The sequence below is a fragment of the Petaurus breviceps genome, unplaced genomic scaffold, assembly GCF_028583685.1.
Source record: "Petaurus breviceps papuanus isolate PSGF00001 unplaced genomic scaffold, PetGlider_PUasm1.0 68, whole genome shotgun sequence".
In the NCBI taxonomy this organism is placed as follows: domain Eukaryota; kingdom Metazoa; phylum Chordata; class Mammalia; order Diprotodontia; family Petauridae; genus Petaurus; species Petaurus breviceps.
The window spans coordinates 495,138-515,218 of record NW_027186452.1 but is presented as its reverse complement, the minus strand read 5'-3'; the positions used below and the strand labels follow the sequence as shown (position 1 = coordinate 515,218).

Here is a 20,081-nt window from a genome sequence, read left to right as displayed (position 1 = left end):
AACAACTGGATTCATGATGGGTTTTTTTTTTCTTTTTGGAGGGGGGAGGGCTAGGCAGTTGGGGTTCAGTGACTTAAGAGACCCTTTAATCTCACCTACTCAGCACAGATGACAGCAGTAGGATCTGAACCCAGTTCCCGACTCCAAAGTCAATACTCTTTTCTACCCTGTGACTTTGGGTACCTGCCAGCTCCCATGAACACCTGGAAGATGGGCACCTCATTTGGGCACAAGCTCAGCTGTGCATTTAGAAGTGCAGTGGCCCTGGCCCCACCACTGAAGAGGGACCTGACTGCTCCTTCTGCCTACAACTTCTAGCGTTTTCATCTGCTCCTAACAAGTGCCAATACTGGCACAGTGACACCAAGGAAGGGGACTGACTCACAGTCATGCTTGAAAACTTTATTTCATAATATAAAAACTGCATCTTCAAACCACTGTTTCCTTTTCCTTTTCACTGTCCCTTCTATGCCTCAAACACACAACTTCCAATCTCCCATTTATCCACTTGCACAAATCCCTTTTCATACAATCCCTAACCCTCTGAATACAATGTAAGCATGAAATGCAGTATTTCAGGTGCCCACCAGCACACGAGTCACAGGGAGAGCAGCAAGAGGTCACTCGGTGCACAGGACCGCCACCCCACGCTCATAGAAGCTCCGAGGGTCTTCTTTTGTAGCAATTTCAAAGTCCACAGTAAAGATGAGATCTGCCCGGGTGAAGTTCAGATAGACAGGTAAGGTGACCTGCAGAAGAGAAAACAAATGTACAAAGAAGAGCTCAATGCTCCAGGCAAGACATCAACACCCAAAAGAGCAGAGATGATCAACAGGAAAATGGGTGGTTCATCACAAGATTGGTTAAAGCACCCAAACTGACAGCACTTTAGTATTAAAGGCCTTACCTAACAAAAAGCTCAATTGAGGGCTAGGTGCACTGCAAGATGAAAGCCAGCAGCTGATGTCCAGAATCACCAGCTGCTCCCCAAGCACTATCACCTGACCCTGCCCGTGGCTCTACTGTAACTACTGCACCTGACTCCATGAACTGAGGATGGGGAGGCCCCCAAGATAACTCACCACATTCGCTTTTTTCTCTGCATTTGTCTGCTTGATCCAACGAAGCTGGGTTATAGGTAGTATGGTCGAAATTGCATTAGAGAGAGACAATTTGTTATTGTTGCATGTGGCTCCCTGAAGCTTCAAACCTACAAGAAACATATTAACCAAAATTTAAGCAAATAGAGAATCTGATAAGAGTTAATACCCACCCTCCCCAGGGACAAACATGAAAGGGGAAAACTGCCTAGAAATGGATCAAGACTATCTGTTTAGCCTAACAGATAAATACACACTTGAGGACGTGGCAGCTCGTGTGGCTCTCAGCTCGCCATCTCCATTATAATTGTGCCCACACCAAGCCCTTCAACCAGACCAAGAGCAGGCAGGACCAGAGGCCTTTCCCTCAGCTCACCTGTGACCCCAAAGCTGCAGGCATCCAGCACGGCATTCTGGGCAGTTGTGACATTGACTTCCAGGCAAAGCTCCTCCAGGGACCAGCTGTTTGCTTGGGCCACATACTGCCTGGTGGCCGTAATATAAGCCTCGGGAACAAATAGGCCACCAAGGCACACGTGGATATTCTGTCCCCAAAAGAAAGAGCAGTTTTTAGGCCATGTATATGATGAGAATCTTTCTGCTCTGAAACCAAAGGTCTCTCAGCATGAATGCTGAGATGATATCAGACTTTCTGCAAGCATATTTTGAGTTTGCCTTGCAATTAAAAACCAAGTCAACCTCTCGATCTGAAGAGACTACATTTAAGGTCCACTTGGCAGTCTCAGCTAATTCCAAATGACAGGCTACAAACCTGCCAAACTAGGTTCCCCAATGAAGTCTTGACTCCTCCCTTAATGTCAGCCCAGAGTAGCCGCTGACAACTCCTAGATTTCCAATGGAAATTGTTCTCATTTCAGTCAGAGGAAGTACCTTGAGTTCTTTTGCCCCACCAGACGCAGCTGCCAGGGAAATATTCTGAAGCTGTTTAATTCGTTCGCTGAAATCTGAAACCCACTGAATAACTGTCATGCCAGCAGGCACCGTGTAGTGGGACCAGCTCCGAGGCAAGATACCTGCAAAAGGACAATGGGGATATGCAGGACAGTGTCTGAGTATGCCATGCCAGCTCAAAAACCAGACACATTTGTAAAATCTTCGCCTCTAACTTGGGTAGGTATCCACTCTTAACTATTGCGAATCACAACAGCATTTTCAAACTCACCAGACCCTAACCGTTTACATATAATTTGAACCAGTTAACAGATTTATCCAAAAGTTCTTGAGAAGGATGCCTGGATCCAGAATATATTTGATTCCAAGAACCAAATCCAGTGTTTCAGGACACATTTTTTTAAAACACTAGGCATAGAGACCATAGAATGGTTTTAATTATCCTGTATTACTACTCTTTAAAAAAATCCTATTCCCAAAGCATCTGAAAGCTCTGGTCATTGGCTGGCTGGAAGTTCAGTAGTGCTATATTCCAAAAGAAGAAAGGATCAATGCAGATATTTAAAAAACGCATAAGTATTTTCATTTTATCTTCCTCCCCCCCCCCCCCAATCCAACCTTTTTCAATCTACATTATGTAAGAGGACACTGATAACAGCTGATGGAGATACTCCAAAGTCCTGTGAGTTCACTGACACAAATACAGGACCCACTAAACCCTCTACTTCAGACTCTTCGTGAGTGCATCTGGTAACAAGATTCTGACTTAGCCAGTCTGGTTCTCAGAGAACAGATACATGCACATGGCTTAGTATGACCCTCCACAGACCCCGTGTTCCCCTGGCACAAGAGTCTATGAGGGACTTGGTGGAGGAAGACATAAAGGTAAGGCAAGCTGAAAAATCTAGCCTCAGACCCCTTTTTCTCTGAAATGGACACGACCAGTTCGTTGCCTACAAAGACCTCAGCAGTCTTTGTCGCTCATCACCAACACTCTTTAGCAGGGATCATTTTAAAAAACACCTAGCATGGGGTGGCTAGGTGGCACAGTGAATAGAGCACCGGCCCTGGAGTCAGGAGGACCTGAGTTCAAATGGGGCCTCAGACACTTAACACTTACTAGCCATGTGACCTTGGGCAAATCACTTAAGCCCAACTGCCCCTCCAAAAAACAAAACAAAAAAACCACCTGGCAGAGGGCTGGGAGGAGATCAGCCCCAAGAAGAAACCTTTTAATCAAGGACAGCAGAAAGGAGAGCAGGTGGATTCATGAGCTTTGGGGCTACTAAAGGAAACAGGGTAATGAAGGAGTCAGTTCAGGAAAGAGAAATCAATGCTGTATCCCTCAAAAGACTGTCCTTTTGTATCTGTATTCCCAGAGCTCAGACTAGCACTCTGCACACAGTAATAACAGCCAGCATCACACAGAACTTTGCAAAGTGCTTTACATATCTCACAATCACTCCATGAGGTGCTATTATTATACCCTTTTACAGATGAGTAAATTGAGGCTGAGAGAAGTTAAATGACTTGCCAGGGTCACAAGTCTAGTAAGGTTTTGAACTCAAGTCTTCCCGACTCCACATCCGTCGCTCAATGTATTGTGCCCCTTCAGTTCCTCAAAGTGGCATTTAATATTTAGCTTTCAAAACATTAGGGTTGAGACAGCAGGCTCTCTCCCCCTAGGGCAGGAGTCCACACTGGTCTGTACCCAGAAGGAACGACCACCTCACAAAGTGAAATGTATCGTGTTAAAGATGAAGCTTATTTCAAGATGTTCTATGCTAGCCAAGCTGCTGGGCCAACAGAGCACTGCAACAGCCCAAGTGTCGCATTCTGTGAATCCCTGATCAGAGCGCAGCCTCCCTGGCTGGTGAGACCAGACAGCGAGGACAAAGAAGCCACAGTACCTTTCACCAGTTCGTTGATAAGTGTCCGTAGATAGTTGGTTTGCTTCTTTTTTCCTTCACACACCTGAACCACATCAGCAAGATCCTGGCGGACATCTTGGAGTAACTTGGCCCCCATTTTCACTTCTCTCTCAAAGAATCTGAACAGAGGGTCCTACGTTTAAAGTGAAATTAAGGATAAACTGAAGGGAAAATAGCAGCTTTCTTCCAAAACTCAAACAAGATTAGCACTCAGAGCTCCACAATTTTATATGGCTCCCTGGAATTACTTCATATTTACCTTGCATATACTTCACATTTATTTATATATTTGTACCTTGTTTCTTTGGGGGCAGAGACAATTTTTTTTTCCCTTGCACCTTCAGTACCTCAGCTGGTGCCTGCCTCATATTCAGGACACAGTATGCCCACTGATTCCTCAAGAAGCATCCCAGGGCTTCCACTGGTTCCTGGAGCATGTGCTTGCAGCACTCTCAGTGAGGCTGGGCCAGTGCAAGCCTCGCTTCCCCTTGCCTCCCCTCCCCTCCCCTCCTCTCCCTTCCTCAGCAGGTGGAAATCACCAAACCAGAGAGCTTAGAGCAATGTGTCTATCATGGCAGATCTGTTTTGCAAAGCTGGGTAGAGGCTGAAATGGTTACTAGCTAAGTATGATGAACAAGCAAGGTTCAGGAAAAATGTCTGCTGCTCAGCACAAAGGATAATATTCTGCGTATTCATTCTACTTGTTAAACGAAATAACTGTACATACATGTGTCCATACAGACACTGGAAAAGTGAGTTTCTGAAACCAGACTGAGCATAAATTGGACAAGAGTTTATAAAGGTTACTGTAATCAGATGCCTTCACTATACTTAGAGAAATACTGGACATTCTCATTGCTCTTCCTAGAATATATGTATATAAATGTTCCACAAAGGAATCAAATCATCTGTCCCATGACCTGTTCTCTGAATGGTGTACTGTTAAAAGAGACACCTGTTTCTTCTACTACAGTGCCTTGGTTCTCACCAAGAAAGATATTCTCGTTTCCTTCCTAGAGACACACTTGGAAAAATGAATTAAAGAATATTTCTTCACTGCAGATGTATGACCTATATCAAATGACTTGCCTTCTCAATGAGGGCAGGGAGAGAATTTGAAACTCAAAATTTTAAAGAAATGTATGTTAAAAAATTTTATATTTAATTGGTAAATATATATGTATATAAATATAAATATAAAATCATAAAGGAAAAAAGGACCATGCCTTAATGTTTTCTACAGTTCGCTTCAGGTGATTCAGAGTCAGTGGGATGAGATGCAGCCAGTTGGACGCGGTGGTGTGGAGAGTTCGCATCCAAGCTGGGCGGCCGTCAGAAGTGGAATCTGTCCTTGTCTTCTTCTCAGTTTCTGCATAAGCCAGGTCATCTTCATCCTCCAACATCTGCATCTTCAGCATTTTACTGATCATGTCAATGCCTAAGCCAAACACACATACATTTAAAGGTAGCAATCTCTTTTGTAGCAATTATTTACATACATATTACATAAATAATTTATAATTATTTACATTTCCCCCTATTAGATCATAGACTACTTGAGTGCAAGGAATGCTGCCTTCCAGAGGCATATAGCCAAACCACGACAGAGAACTTCTCAGACCTGTCAGATATGATGACAAGTGACCACTACTGGGGAGTCACACGGTTAACAAATTACACTGTTGGAAGGAATCCAGAAAGAATGGCTCAGATACATAAAGTCTGAGACAAGAAGCTGAAGAAGCTTGGCACAGAGTCAGTTGTTTTCATCACTGTGGTAGATCAAGAAAAATAGATTCAGCAAGTTAAGAGCTGGTTAAAGAGAAAAGATCTGAAGATCCTTTCCAAGCTCTAGAACAGATTCTGCAAGGGAATACTGACCAATAAATTCAACTTATCCTCCTAACAAATCTTTTATGCAGCTATGAGCATGCTGCCAATGTCTACTATTTCAACGGTTTTCTTCCTTCTTTTTACTTGCTATCAGAGGACTAGCAACCAAAAGTAAGAGAAAAAGCAATGAACAGAAAAATCCTTAAACCAGATCATCGTTCAAGCAAAGAGACAGGCTCAAACTAATTGTGATACAGAAGTGACAAGGTACCCTGCGTGGTGAGAAGGACTTTCTCAGCATTATTTGGTAAGCCAAGCCACGAAGGTGTCTGGGTGTCTGGAAGCAGTTCAACCCATTGTACGAATTCTTCTCGTCTGGAAAATAAAACACAGAGGTCAAATGCAGAAGTGTCATCTTAGACTATATATGTGATTCCAAGTATTTTATGTAAACTGAGCCAGACCTTGGATGGTGAAAGGTCAAGGCAGATCAAAGGGGAAAAAAAGCTATTCTATGTCAGAAGACAAGTAATACCTGCTACAAATTAAGTCCAAATGAAAGCATTTGAATACCTGATACCATCTGGCATTTGAATGTCTTTGTGCCCATCAACCTTACAGGCCAGTTTAAATTCACTATCAAAGCTTTTAGTTGTAAATAAACGCTCCAGGAAAGTATTCAGCAAACGCTGGTCAAATTCATTATCGACACGCCCTCCATAAATGGACTGTGCCATCAGTGTCTTCAGAGCTGACCACGGGATTTTATCAGGAGAAATGTTCTGTCGGCCCTGGGTGGAGAGAATAGCCTGTGTCACCAATTCAAGAACAAAGGATGGATGGGCAAAGTCTGGATTTCAATTCTAAAGAATCTCAGAAAGTGCCTCTACTGGGTTTTAGTTATTACTAAGGGGCTGCTCATTTCCAGAACACAGAACACCTCCCATTTTCAAAATGTTTCCCAAGGAAGCAGATGATTAAGAGGAAATATGGAATTGACTTGCCTTTGCTGTATCATCAAGCCATGTATCTACTGTATCGCAGGCAGAGCGTAAATCAGATTCTCCAAATTCGTACTTCTTTGACCAGCCCAGGGGTGCATATCTCAAGCGTTCTTGGATGATTGCATGGAACCAGGCCAGCAGAAAATATAAGCGGGCACGCTCATTGGGAGACTAAAGAAATCACCAAGAAGGGAAAAAATATGAGGCCCCAACTTCTAAACAGCATATACAACTAAATCAGAATCAGTGCAATAAATTTAAGTCTACAACAATTCACCCTACTTCCCTCCTCCCATTCCTTCTAACAGTGATTGCACCCCTGCTATGTGCACATAACGACAAAACCAAAAAATAAAAGTTTACTAATGAGCAATCATTTGTATAGAATTACTGAAGCCTAATTAAGGGTGTCACCAATTGCAGTGGTGTCAAACTCAAATACAATGAGTTCCCTATAGATCATATATATTGACTCAAAAAATCACAAACTGGCATTATCTATGCTCTATTTTAAAAAAATTATTTCTATTTACTTTGCTAGACATTGCCCCAATTTTAATTAGCTTGGGCAGCAAGTCTGATACCTCTGATCTACTACAAACCCCTGCCTAATGCAGGCTTCTTCTTTATAATGAGCCCTAAAATCAAGTCATCCCAGCTTCTAGCTTTAAGGTAGAGACCTTTACTGGACAGTCCATCACCTTTTAGGGCAGCTCTTCCTTATTAAGCCAAGATCTGCTTTCCTGTAATTTCTACTAATTATCTCCATTATTGTAACACATATTAGACAACAATTCTATCCCACAGAAATCCTTCAGTTACTTGGGGAAGAAAACGAGCATGTATTTCTGCAAGTTTTCTCTTCTCTAGGCTAAACATTTTCCAGCTCCTTTAACTAGTCCTCATAAAACAGCTTAGGTGGCAGTAAATAGTGTTAGACCCATGGAATCAGGAAGACAGGTTCAAGTCCAGCTGTAGACACTTAGTAGCTAGGTATCCCTGGGTAGGTCATTTAAGTTCTGTCTGCCTCAGTTCTCAATCTGTAAAATGGGGATAACAACAGCACTTACTTCTCAGGGTTGTTGTAAAGATAAAATGATATCTACAAAGCTCTCTGCAAACTTTAACGCTCCAGTGAATGCTAATATTATCGCTATTAGGCAGTTTCAAGTCCTTTAACCATTCTAATTACCCTCCTTTGGATCCACTCAAATTTTGCAATGTCTCTCCAAAATAATGTGCCCACAGGATAGCAGAACAGAGTACATCAGGCTTATGGTATCATCTCCCTCACTCAGGACACTATGCTTCTAATCATTCCACTGCTGTGTGTGTGTGAGCCTATGGTCCACATGTACTTCTAAAAAAACAGGACGAGGGGGGTGGCTAGGTGGCACAGAGAATAGAGTCAGGAGCCTCAGACACTTAACACTTACTAGCTGTTTGACCTCGGGCAAGTCACTTAACCCCAACTGCCCTGCCTTCTCCCCTCCAAAAAGAAAAAAAAATAAGATGAGGCCCAATGACAGCAGGAACCTGGTTACTAATGGTAGAAGAATACAGAAGGCATAACAATATGTCTGAAGTTACTGGAAAGGAGGATTTATGGACAAAGGATGAGCCAGCCTCAGGACCAGGAAGACCTGAGTTCCAGTCCCCTCACTGACATATAACTGCCTAAATGACTTCATCTTTCAGTATTCTAGGAAACTCTCCAAGACCATAAGTAACAGAGAAAGTGCCTACCTTGCCTACTTGCCCTGGTAGGGATGGGGTCGGGTGGGGTGTGCCCTTTCTGAGAAGACACCTACTCTAATGAAATCTCAGGCCCAGTCCCTGTACTCATACCCTATGGAATGAAAACAACACTAATGAAATTAAGAAACTGGTTACTGAGGCCACTATCTCGTTCTCTTTAAAATCTTATAATGATCAATTATTGACTTATTAATACAACTGGACTTTACCATTCATCTGGGCTTCTCAACTCCAAAAAGAGTGGAATGTTTAAGAAGGCTGAGGCTGACATGGCCAGCAGTTGCTTTCTCTCTTAACAAGGTGACAATCTGGACCAGAGCTTTCCACACACTTGAAGGAAGTTCCCTGCCATTCAGGAATTCCTGTGTCATGATTCAGCTTCCCATCCAGCTGTGTCATCACCCATCAGGGAGGTGATGCTGACACTAAACAAACCACCCCCACCATCTGAGATTAACCCCGTGTCGCTTTAAAGCATGAGTAAAATATGCGGAGCGATGTTTGTGCACAGCACACAGCACACAAGATATACCCAAATGCCTGCACGGCTAGTTTGAGGTGAGTTCCACTTCTGGGGCATTAATTAATACTTATGGCCATGCGACTTCTCATCTTTCCCAATGAGAGCATAGGCTTGTTCTGACCTTCTCTTAGCCTTCAAATACCTCATCCAGATAACACTGCAGTGCCCATCTCTGCTGGTGCCATGGTTACTTTTATGAACTGAGAAGCTGATGAAAGGAAGCTGTGCAAGAGGGAGAACTAAGTCTTGGGGGTCTCCTACCAGTCAGATACTAGCTTTCTGCCACAAGGATATCTTTGCCACACTCCCCGAATCAACTTCCTTCACTTTGTTATACTGCCTGAAATTTTACCAATTAGAGAGTCCTGGAATTATCAGTCCGGTCACACATTAGTGTGAATTAGGCCACTAAGATGACTTCATCTTAACTAGTGAAGAGTCTATTCTAGACACATTATTTGGGTGGGGAGGGGAGAAGATTCTAGAACATGAAATTTTAGCAGCTGGGTACTAGGAAGTAGGAGAGGTGGGTGAGTATTTAAGAAATTTGCCTGGTATTCTTTATTCAAGAAAGGGGGCAAGAAACTCTTCATCCTCCTTACACCCAAAATCCTCTCCTCCCAGGACTGACAAGTCAGGCCGAGACCATTAATTCTACAGTTTGGCGACACTAGTTATAAAAAGACTGCAATAAGGGGATCATCACCAACTACCCAGAGCACTTTTTCTATGGAGAATAACTGCCTTAAGAAAGGAACTTTGGGAACACAGCTTGCTCCTAAGCTGGGCATGGCTCATGGTGGGAGACAGGTTACGTCAAGAAGCGTTTACCTTTGGAATCTGCACAGCAAAGAGCAGTGTACGTTGTGCTTACCTTGCATATTCTTGACACAGGAATGCTGCTGAAGGTCCTCAGCATGTTGGCTTTTACACCGGGAGGGGGCTCAAACACAAAGATGCGCCCAGCACGGAGCAAGTTCACGGGCACCTGAGGCAAAACGCAGCCCTGTATCAACCCTCATGTCTCTAGTGCACGACTCACTGAAAGTCCAATGCACCCACCAAGAAGCCCCCAACCTGGCTGTGTGTTTCAGAGCCTGGATGAGGCAGCATTTAAGAAGCACACTGAGACAGGATCTTCACTCGTACCTTAGGATTAATCTCCATTGTGAGGAAGAGCCTGAAGCAAGCGTGGGGCTGCAGAGAATGGAGCTTCTTCTCCAGCTGCATCAGCCAGCCCGGGGCCAGATGGACGTTTTTCAGCATCACCCACCTAGAAAAAGCAAGAGGAGGCACTCCAGCACACTTCACACCCTGACCCATGATGCTTGACTGCTAAGATTTTCACTGAGGAAAAAAATAAAGCCACCATCTACCTGCCAGACTTGACTGCTGTGTTTATTGCCTTGTCTGCTTGGTTAAAGCCTTCAGCAGAGCCTACAGACAGAAAAAGCATGGAAGGTTACACTTGGCTTTCAGTCCCCAAGATGTAGTGCCAGGACTTCTCGAGCAGAGAGCGAAGCATCCTTACCAATCGCAATGGACGTGATCTGTGTGTTCTGTTCAGCTGCAAGATCTTCCACGTGTCCACTGGCATCATAACCAGGCACAGAACACATCAGGACTGGAGTGTTTGGTTTTACCTAGAAAGAAAGTATATCCAATAAGATAAAAACCCAGATAAAAACAGAAACTGCATCTATCTTTCCATACATCCTCATGCCTATGGGAACAGGAGGAGAAAGGGAATACTGTGAGCTTTTAAGAATATACATTCTTTCTTCATTAGAAATTAAAGCGCTATCAAGAACAAGCCCCCACAGGTTTCACAAAGGCCTCTGGCTATCACCTCAGCTGCCAGACTTACAATGCACAAGAGGCCAAAGAAGCACTGAATGGGGCTGGAAGGGAACGTCAGGATGTTTTCTCTTCCCCTCATTTCCCCTCTTCCCTCCAGCCTCTGCTTGTTGTCTCCAGTGATGAGGAGATGCTCCCTCTCTGCTCCCTGAGGCAGCCCCTGCCAGTGTTGGACAGAGCTAACTGGGACTGAAACGTGCCTCCCTGCAACTTTCCCCAACTGGCCCGAGTCCAAAGGCCTTTATATAAGTGACAGCTTACTACAGTCTGCATTCCCACCCAAGTCTCCTCCCAAACTGAGCATCTCTAACTCCTTCAATGGATCTTTCTCATACAGGTTGAAGTTCCCTCACAATCCTAGACACTCTACTCTGGATGTATGCTAGGGTTTCCATGTCCTTCACATGCCCAGAATTGAATAAAAGGTAATGGATATGGGTGAAGGCAGAATTGATAGAGACTACAGACCCAATCATTCCATTTTTGTTATTGTTCAGTCATGTCCAACTTGTCATGACCCCATTTGGATTCTTGACAAAGATACTGGAATGGTTTTGCCATTTCCCTCTGCAGCTCATTTCACAGAGGAGGAAGTCTTGGCAAAGAGGGTAAAGTGACTGGCCCAGGCTCACACAGCTAATAAGTGTCTGAGGACAGGTTTGAACTCGGGAAGATGAATCTCACTGACTGCAGGTCTGGCACTCTGTGCACTATGGCACCACCTAGCTGCCCCAATCCACACAGTGATTCTAATGTATTTCCCAGGTTGCATTGCTCTCGTGAGAGAAAACTACTGTCTGAATTGTGAGTAAGATAAAGTGCTGCTCCTTAATGTCTGTGTTTTATAAACCTGGTTTGTATTACCTCAGTATCCACAATGTGTGTCAGATCTAATGGCTGTTCCATGATGGACATGAAAGATTCACCGAGATTTGTGGAAACAAACATATGCGCCATGGCTAGAAGGCGATCAGGACGGAAAGCCTGGATCAGCAGCAGACGGTGGATGGCTTGACCAATGGGGGCTGAAATGAAGAAGGGTCATTACAAGAATGCAGAAGCACCCAAGAATTCAATTTCTTTCAATATATTAGAAATCTCTCTTCCCACAGGTTTCCCTTTTGTTTTTCACATTTGATGACAGCCTGCTTGACTTGCAATAGAAGTCTGGATCTGTTTTCTTCCATTGCTATTAAAACATCTCAGAGTCTCAAAGCTGGAAGAGACCTATGAGGCAGCAGCGTCCAATCAGAATTTTACCAAGAATCCCAGCTGCAACATCCTAGGTAGGTGCTGGCAAGACTTCTGGTATGAGGCAGCCCATCCTGGTGCTGGCAAATCCACCTCGACAACTTCCAGCCACTGATCTTTGCTTGGTGCCACTCAGAACAAACTGTTTCCTCTTCTAAGTCTTTCAAATCCCTGAAGCCAGTTTCCTTGCACCAACACCCATTCCTACCTCCCCGTGTGCTATTTCTAAAGTTTCTTTGCCCACCTGGCCGGAAGGCCCTCTAAGGGTGCCTCTTCTAGAGTCCCTCCAGTATATTAATGTTCTTCTTAAAATGTGGCACCCGGGATTCTAACAAAACCTAGGCACATTCTAACTCCAGAGGAGTAAAGTGGCACTCCTGCCCGCCTCATTTGGGATACTGCTGTTCCTTCCTTAGGGCAGCCTAAGGTTGCACTAGCTTTTCTGGGTTTCATATCACATACCTGATCTTTTCAGACAAAAGCTATCCAAGGATGTTCACTTCACTTTATCATGCAAAGCTAATTTCCTTAGATGCAAGTTTAAGATTTTACATTTGCCTCTATTATATTTTCATCTTCATAAATTTTGTTTGTTGGTATAATTTTAGAATCTGACACTATCCTAACAAAATGTGATACCTCTCCCTACTAGTCTTGTGTCAGCTGCAAATCTGAAAAGGCTGCTTTCACCCAAGTTACTGGCCTTGTGTTATTTACATTTTGTAACAAGGATTGGTCCCTGGGGTAGTCTGCTAGAAATTTCTCTCCAAAATGATGTGAACCATTAACATCTACTCTGGGTACAGCCATGCATCTTTTCTGATTCCAGAAAATAGCACTACTATTGAGCCCACAGACTTCCGTTTTTCTCACTAGACCATCAGATAGTAGATTATCTGTCTGAATGAAAAACTGACAATTTCCTAAAATCTAGTTTAACATTTATAACCACAGCATTCCTATGTCCTATCTACCTATCCAGTGACACTGCCACAAAGGGGAAATGAGTTAGTCTGGAGTGATTTGCTCTTAATGAAGCCCAGTCAGCTCTCTGGGATCAGAGCTTCCTGTTCCAGAAGTTCATTAATCATTCATAATATAGTCTATAATTCTGCCAGTAAGAGAAGTAAAATTCAAGTGATAAAAGAAGAAAATGATAAATACTGAAGAGGTTCTTAGAAAATAGGCACATCAATGCACATTCATGATGGAACTGCAAATGGGTTCAGCCATTCTGGACAATCTGGAACTGCTTGAACTGTGCATACCCTTTGATGCAAGGATACCATGACTAGGTCCATATACTCCAAAGAGATCAAAGAAAGAGGAAAAGGACCTACAGCAGGCGTGTGGCCTCAAGGCCCTCTAGGTCCAAGTGTGGCCCTGCAGATTATCTATAGCAGATCTTTTGTGGTGGCAAAACCCTGACACCTTAGAAGGTGACAGTCAAATTGAAAAATGGATGAATGATGGTGTGTAAATGTTAAGAAATACTGTTATGCTGTAAGAAATGATGAAGGACATTGTTTTAGAAACACCTAGGTAGATCTATACAAACAGAAGTAAGCAGAAGCAGGAGAACAATTTATATGACAACTAAATTATAAAAACAAACAACTTAAAAGACTTAATAAGCATTCTGATAAATGCAATCATTAACTACTATTCCAGAGGATCCAGAATGAAGCATACTACCTATCTGACTGATGGTCTCAGGATGTAGTTTCAACCAAATATTTTTTGGATATGGCCAACATGGGAATTTTTCTTGACTTGATTTGCTTTTCCTTCCAAACTACTTTATATTAAACTTTGTATTTATGCCATATGCACATGTACTTATTTCCTCCCATCAGAATGTAAGCTCCATGAGAGCAGAGATGGTTTCATTCTGTGTACTTGTATTTTCAGGGCCTAGGAGAAGCTTAAAAAATGCTTGTTGATTGACAGACATTTATTTAGGAAGCTGCATTCTAGATATAATTTTTGGGACTTCCTACTGTTACTATTACATTAACAAAGAGCCAACTTCATTAGGGCATCATTGGCATTGTTAGGGAGCCAACTTGCATGCTAATGCTTTCTTCTGGCCTTTACTCAACAATCTGATGACAGCTGTCCATCCACCATTCTTTTTTCTTTTTTTTTTTAAGCAAATGGCGTTAAGTAACTTGCTCAAGGTTACATGGCGTTATATTTCTGAGTGTGGTGCTAAGTATCTGAGCCCGGATTTGATCCCCAGGTCATCCCGACACTGGGGCCGGTGCTCTTACTCACTGAGCCACCTGGCCGCCCCTAAGCAATTGGGGTTAAGTAACTTAACTTGCTCAAGGTTACAAGGCCACGTGTTTCTGGGTGGGTGCTAAGTGTCTGAGCCCAGGATTTGATCCCCAGGTCATCCTGACACTGGGGCCAGTGCTCTTACTCGCTGTGCTACCTTGCCACTCCTCATCCACCATTCTTTAAAGGACAAAGAGCAGCCTCCTCCTGAGATGGTCCAACTCCCTCCTTCTTCAAGATCCTAATTTCTACTATCTCTAAGCATTCCTTGGTCCTTTTCCCTCTCCTGTGGGTCATATAAGGTCAGGATTTCTCACTGTTTCCCTGAATCCTTTCTTAAACCCCATTTGTTTTCAGTGAATTCTTCCTACTGTTCTTTAATGGCACTCCCATCTCCCTGACAACACGAGAAGAGCCTCTTTACTTTTTTTTTTTTTTTTTGGAAGGAAGATGAGCCTGCACTTTGAAACCAGATGACAGTTACTAGACCCTGGCAGAAAAGAAGTATCTCATGCATTCTGAGGGGTTATGGCAAACTTCCACCTATTCTTTAAGTAGACTGGAAATGAAATCCCAAGACCTCTGTCTTACTTGCTAGTAGCTCCCGGGGTCAACTTGGAGCCAACTGTTCCCCTGCAAAACTACTAGAACAAGAATGTGGAGAGCAGAAGCAGGAGAACTTTGTACACAATTACAGACACTTCGTATCTGTGACGACTAACTCTGATAGACTGGGCTTTTCTCAGCAATGCAAGCTTATAAGACAACTCCCAAAGACTCCTGATGGAAAGAGATGTCCACATCCTGAGAAAGGACTGCAGAGCCTGCATGCAGACTGAAGCAGACTACTGGCTCTCTCTTTTGAGTTTTGTTTTGTTCCTTCTTTCTCACTGTTCACTCCATTGGTTATAACTCTTCTTTACAACTTGACTAATGTTCAATGCGAAGGTATTTGTAGAACCTATATTGGAATGCATGCTGCCATGGGGGGGAGGGGGAAGAGAAAATTTGGAACTCATGGGATTGTGGAATTGAATGTTATAAACTAAAAATAAATAATTAACAAAACAAAAAAACTACTAGAGCAAAACTCCACAGAGTTGACAGCCCCCTTATCCTGACAGCCCACTGACAGGTACCATCTGTAAAACTTAAAAGTTCCCACACTACTGATTCCTCAATGGCTAATACACTAAAGAATTTGGCACCCACTACTTGTTCTTGCCTGGGACATTTACACAACTGTTTCTCATTAGCTAAACTTCAATTCCTTGAGAGGTCTCTTTAAGAAACAAGATTGAACTGGACTGAAAAATCAAGACAACTGTAGCCTAGGGATCAATCCTCAATGAGTTATAATTACAAGAGGAAAAAAACCTGGGCCTGAACTCACTTGCAGGCTTTTCTTCACTCCAGAGGTAGGGCACAGTCTGCTCTGGGGAGCTGCTGTCCAACCAAATGCAGAATTGCTGTAATGGAAACATTTAACACATTACCATTATGCAAAGAAAGCACATTAAAAAGCAATAAGTTTATTTTGAGGCTCACATATTGAAAGCCTGAGTCAAGATTTCACAAGTACAATTTATGCTGTTTTACCGGCACAATTCCTTACGTCCAGTTTTCTGGGACAAGGCCATGCTTCTTCGTAACAGCTGTTAATTAAAGCACTTACCTCATCAGCTTGAACTTTTCCAACTAGATCTTTAAATGCAGGAAGGCAGCTCAGTCTCATCATTGCTTCTGTCTGTTCTACGGTCAATCCATTAATTTTGGGAACAACACCAGTGCTAAGGACGATTTCTTTCCCTCTCAAGAAGTGCTGGAATTCAGCATCATAGGTAGGTTCCCTGTACATGAAATATCTCTTTAACTCAGATTTCTTACATTCACATTCACTATCATTAGTGACCAAAATACCACTTGATCATGGAATAAATAAAAATTACAGCAGAAATCCAACAAGTTAACATAGGAAAAACACAAAGTTGTTTCCCTTTGTTTCTACTTCTGTAATCATTTGTAAAAGAACACACATTCTAGTTGGCTTCCTTCACAAAGGCCGGGAGCTTTTGGTCACATTTTTTACTTTGTATCAAGCATAGGGCTTAAGTATATAGCATATTAGTATACAGAATATGAAAACATGACGACTACTTCTTTATACAATGGTCGATTTGAACAAGGAAAAATAAATTTACCCAATAGTGCCTTTCAGTTTAATTCTTGCTAAAAGCATTGCAAAGGTGATGTGATCTTGATGCAGCATGCCTCTGGCCACTCTGTTAAAAGCAACCTGTTGACAGAAGGGACAGAGGCTTATGTTCTCAAAGACAAATCACTGAATCAGTTATTTACACTGGAGTAAACAAACTTCACAAGAAACTTGTAAATAAATAGGCAACCCATCTTTTACCTGGAAGAGATCCTTGGTAATGATTGAGAGCCGCTGGGTGTGATCAGTAATGCTCTTTAAGTTTGGATTCTCATATAAGACATTGTGATAAATATCCAGGAAAAACTGAAGGGAATATTGATATAAGAAGTGTATCTGAAAAGAAATAATTTAGCCAATGTTAGACTGCCCAAATCTACACACGAAAATGAAACAAAATTAGAAAGTTTTTTAAAAATCCACCTAAGTCTGAATGAGAATTTCTCTCAAGTGACTGTTTCCTCCACTTTTCAAATAACAGTGAGAACACAACAGAAAAAAAACAAACTTTTTTTTTTTAAACAAAAACAACTCTTGCTGACATTGGAGCTAGTCACCAGCAAATTAGTCCATGAAGGTAATAATCCTGATAACCTTACAATTGTTCTACAACCATAGGTCTCAGAAATTTTGCTACTTACACCAAATATAATAACAACCTTAAAATGGATATACAATCCAAGTATTCACAGTCACACCATTTAAAAAAATTAGAAGAAAAACTTTTGTAGACATAGCTAAGGGGGAGTGTTCATAAACAAAAGACAGGGGTGTTCATAAAAGATGTCATCTCAGGGTGGCTAGGTGGTGCAAGGAATAGAGCACCAGCCCTGAAGTCAGGAGGACCTGAGTTCAAATCCAGCCTCAAACACTTAGCACAAAAACTAGCCATGTGACCTTGGGCAAATTGCTTAACCCCAATTACCCTCCAAAAAAAAAAGATAAGTCATTTCAATTACATAAAATTGGAAGGCTTTGTGCAAAATTAACAGCTAGGATAAGAAGGGAAGCTGCTCAATGGAGAAAATTTTTTGCAGTATATATCTTTTATATGGATCTAATATTCAAGACATAAAGGTGCATGTGTGTGTGATAGCCAAGCCATTTTATAATAAATAAGTGGTCAAAGCATATATAAATAACCAGTTCTCAAAAGAACTACAAAGTATTTTCTGTGTGAAAGACTGCACCAAATCATTAATAATAGGAATACAAAGCAAAAACAATTCTGAGGTTTCCCTTCACACCTAGTAAATTGATAAAGATGAAATGGTCAAGCAGTATTTGATGGGCTGTGTAAAGACAAGCATACTATAATGTTAGTAGATCTGTGAACTGGTCCAACCACTGTGGAAAACAATTTGGAGTTATGCTAATGAATTGAACAAAATGTCCATTTAATCAATAAACATTTATTAAGCACCTACTAGGTGCTAGGCACTGTACTAAGCAATGAGAATACAAAATGAGGCAAAAGACAGTCCCTGTACTTGGGGAGCTCACACAAATATATACAAAGCAAACTACATAGGAAAAACAGGAAATAGCTGAGGAAAAGCACTAAAATTAAGAGGGGTGGGGAAGGCTTCCTGTGGAAGGTGGGATTTTAGTTGGAATGTGGGAAAGCCAGGGAGATCAGTAGTTGGGAGTGGGGAAGAGTGTTGGAGGAATGGAGGACAGCCACAGAAAATGCCCAGAGCCCAAGGATTGAGAGTCTTGTTCAAGGGACAGTCAGGAGACCAGCATCACTAGATCAAAAGGTCACTACTAGGTATTTACTCTAAATAGGCCGAAGAAAGGAAATGCCCCAAATATACTAAAATATTTAAAGTAACACCTTTTCTTTATGATAGCAAAGAACTGGCAACAAAGCCAATACTTAGCAAATGGGAAATGACTAAACAAATAGGAATGTAATGGAATCATTATCATGCCTTAAGAAATGAATAACATGAAACATACAGAAGCTTGGGAAGACTTACATGAACTGATACAAATCAAAGAAAGCAGAACTAGGGGAAACAATATAAACAACTACAACGGAAATGGAAAATATGAAAAAGAAATGCTATGACTACTACTTATCATCATAAACAAATGAAAGGCAGCAATGAAATTTTTAGTAATTTTTAAAAAGCAATTTTAAAAAGAAACTACATCAACACTGTTTCACACTAAGGAGTTACCCAGTTTTAGCATTCTGAGAATAGTGGTATAAAGGGAGTGAGGGATCGCAAAGTAGATGGAGGCAACAAGCACAGGCAGATTTGGGAAAATGGGAAAAACTTGCTCTCAGCTCCAAAAGGTCAGAGATGTATAACTCCAGCTGCCCTTAAAAACCAGTCACAGATTGTCCATCAGTAAATTTAAACCCTTCCTCTTCATATGTTCAGTAGTTAATACTCTTAGCATGTAAAACTGTACTTAGAGTCATAAGATTACCAATCTAGAAATGGAAGGGACCCAGAGGTCATCTAATCTAAACCACTAAGTTAACAGATAAGGAAACTGAGGCCCAAAAGGTTAAGTGACTCGCATAAGGGAACACAGGAAGTCAATTCTTTTGATCTGAACTAATACTATTTCTCCAAGAGCTGAGGAACCATAAACTATAATATTCTAAGATTTGGTTAAGTTCATGTTTACTCTATCCATACCCTTCAATCACATTCTCTCTCCTCCTTAAGTATTGGCTTTCTAGACTGAAGAATGCTAAATTTTCTATCTCTTCCTGAAATCTGTAAAGGTAGGATAATTTTATTTCTAATTCTCTCTGATGATGCTTCCTTCAGACCTACAATAATCCTAGTGACTAATATGAACCATAAATCTAACTTGAATATTATTCTTAAGTCTCCTCCATCCTTAAAAAAACCTTCATTAAACCCTGTCATCTCTCTAAACTACCTTCCTATATCTTTCCTGCATTCCTCAGCCAAATTCTTGGAAAAAAATCTCTCTATATTTGATGCCTCTACATTCCCTTCTCTCATTCCACAACCTTTTGCAATGTGGTTTCCAACCTCACTGGTCAAGTGGAACAGCTCTCTCCCTTCTAAATTTCCTTATTTCTGTTGAAGAGACTGCCATCCTTCCATTTCATAAGTTAATAACTTCACAAGTATGCACCACTCCCTATTCTCCCTTGCTTCGTAGAGCAGTTAACAAACTCTGCTTTCATTTTCTCTCCAGCATCACTTGCATCCATTCCACAGTCCCTGGTCACATAGGGCTGCCACTTTAGTTCAATCCTTTAAAGATCCCCTTCCCCCCCACCTCCCTGATCTGGCCTATTGCAAAAGGCCTGCCTGCCTCAAGTCTCTCTCTCCCCAGAGTTTCCAAAGTAATTTTCTTCTTCTTTTTTTTTTGGAGGGCAACTGGGGTTAAGTGACTTGCCCAAGGTCACACAGCTAGTTT

General features: G+C 42.0%; 1 protein-coding gene across 2 annotated transcripts in view; it reads right to left on the bottom strand.

Moving 5' to 3' along the window:
* Positions 1–387: 387 nt before the first annotated feature.
* DYNC1H1 (dynein cytoplasmic 1 heavy chain 1) overlaps positions 388–20,081 on the bottom strand; it is a 100,740-nt gene continuing 81,046 nt past the window's right edge. For both annotated transcript variants that reach the window (XM_069104194.1, XM_069104196.1), the window contains exons 61-78: positions 16,866–17,000; positions 16,651–16,745; positions 16,125–16,299; positions 15,843–15,918; positions 11,783–11,943; positions 10,593–10,704; positions 10,438–10,498; positions 10,211–10,334; positions 9,936–10,049; positions 6,781–6,951; positions 6,350–6,567; positions 6,048–6,151; positions 5,170–5,381; positions 3,923–4,076; positions 1,992–2,134; positions 1,477–1,645; positions 1,083–1,210; positions 388–749 (exon numbers count right to left, since the gene is read on the bottom strand). In XM_069104194.1, the coding sequence (XP_068960295.1) occupies positions 621–749; positions 1,083–1,210; positions 1,477–1,645; positions 1,992–2,134; positions 3,923–4,076; positions 5,170–5,381; positions 6,048–6,151; positions 6,350–6,567; positions 6,781–6,951; positions 9,936–10,049; positions 10,211–10,334; positions 10,438–10,498; positions 10,593–10,704; positions 11,783–11,943; positions 15,843–15,918; positions 16,125–16,299; positions 16,651–16,745; positions 16,866–17,000 (2,481 nt within the window). In that variant the 3' untranslated portion in view covers positions 388–620. The remainder of the gene's footprint in view (positions 750–1,082; positions 1,211–1,476; positions 1,646–1,991; positions 2,135–3,922; positions 4,077–5,169; positions 5,382–6,047; positions 6,152–6,349; positions 6,568–6,780; positions 6,952–9,935; positions 10,050–10,210; positions 10,335–10,437; positions 10,499–10,592; positions 10,705–11,782; positions 11,944–15,842; positions 15,919–16,124; positions 16,300–16,650; positions 16,746–16,865; positions 17,001–20,081) is intronic.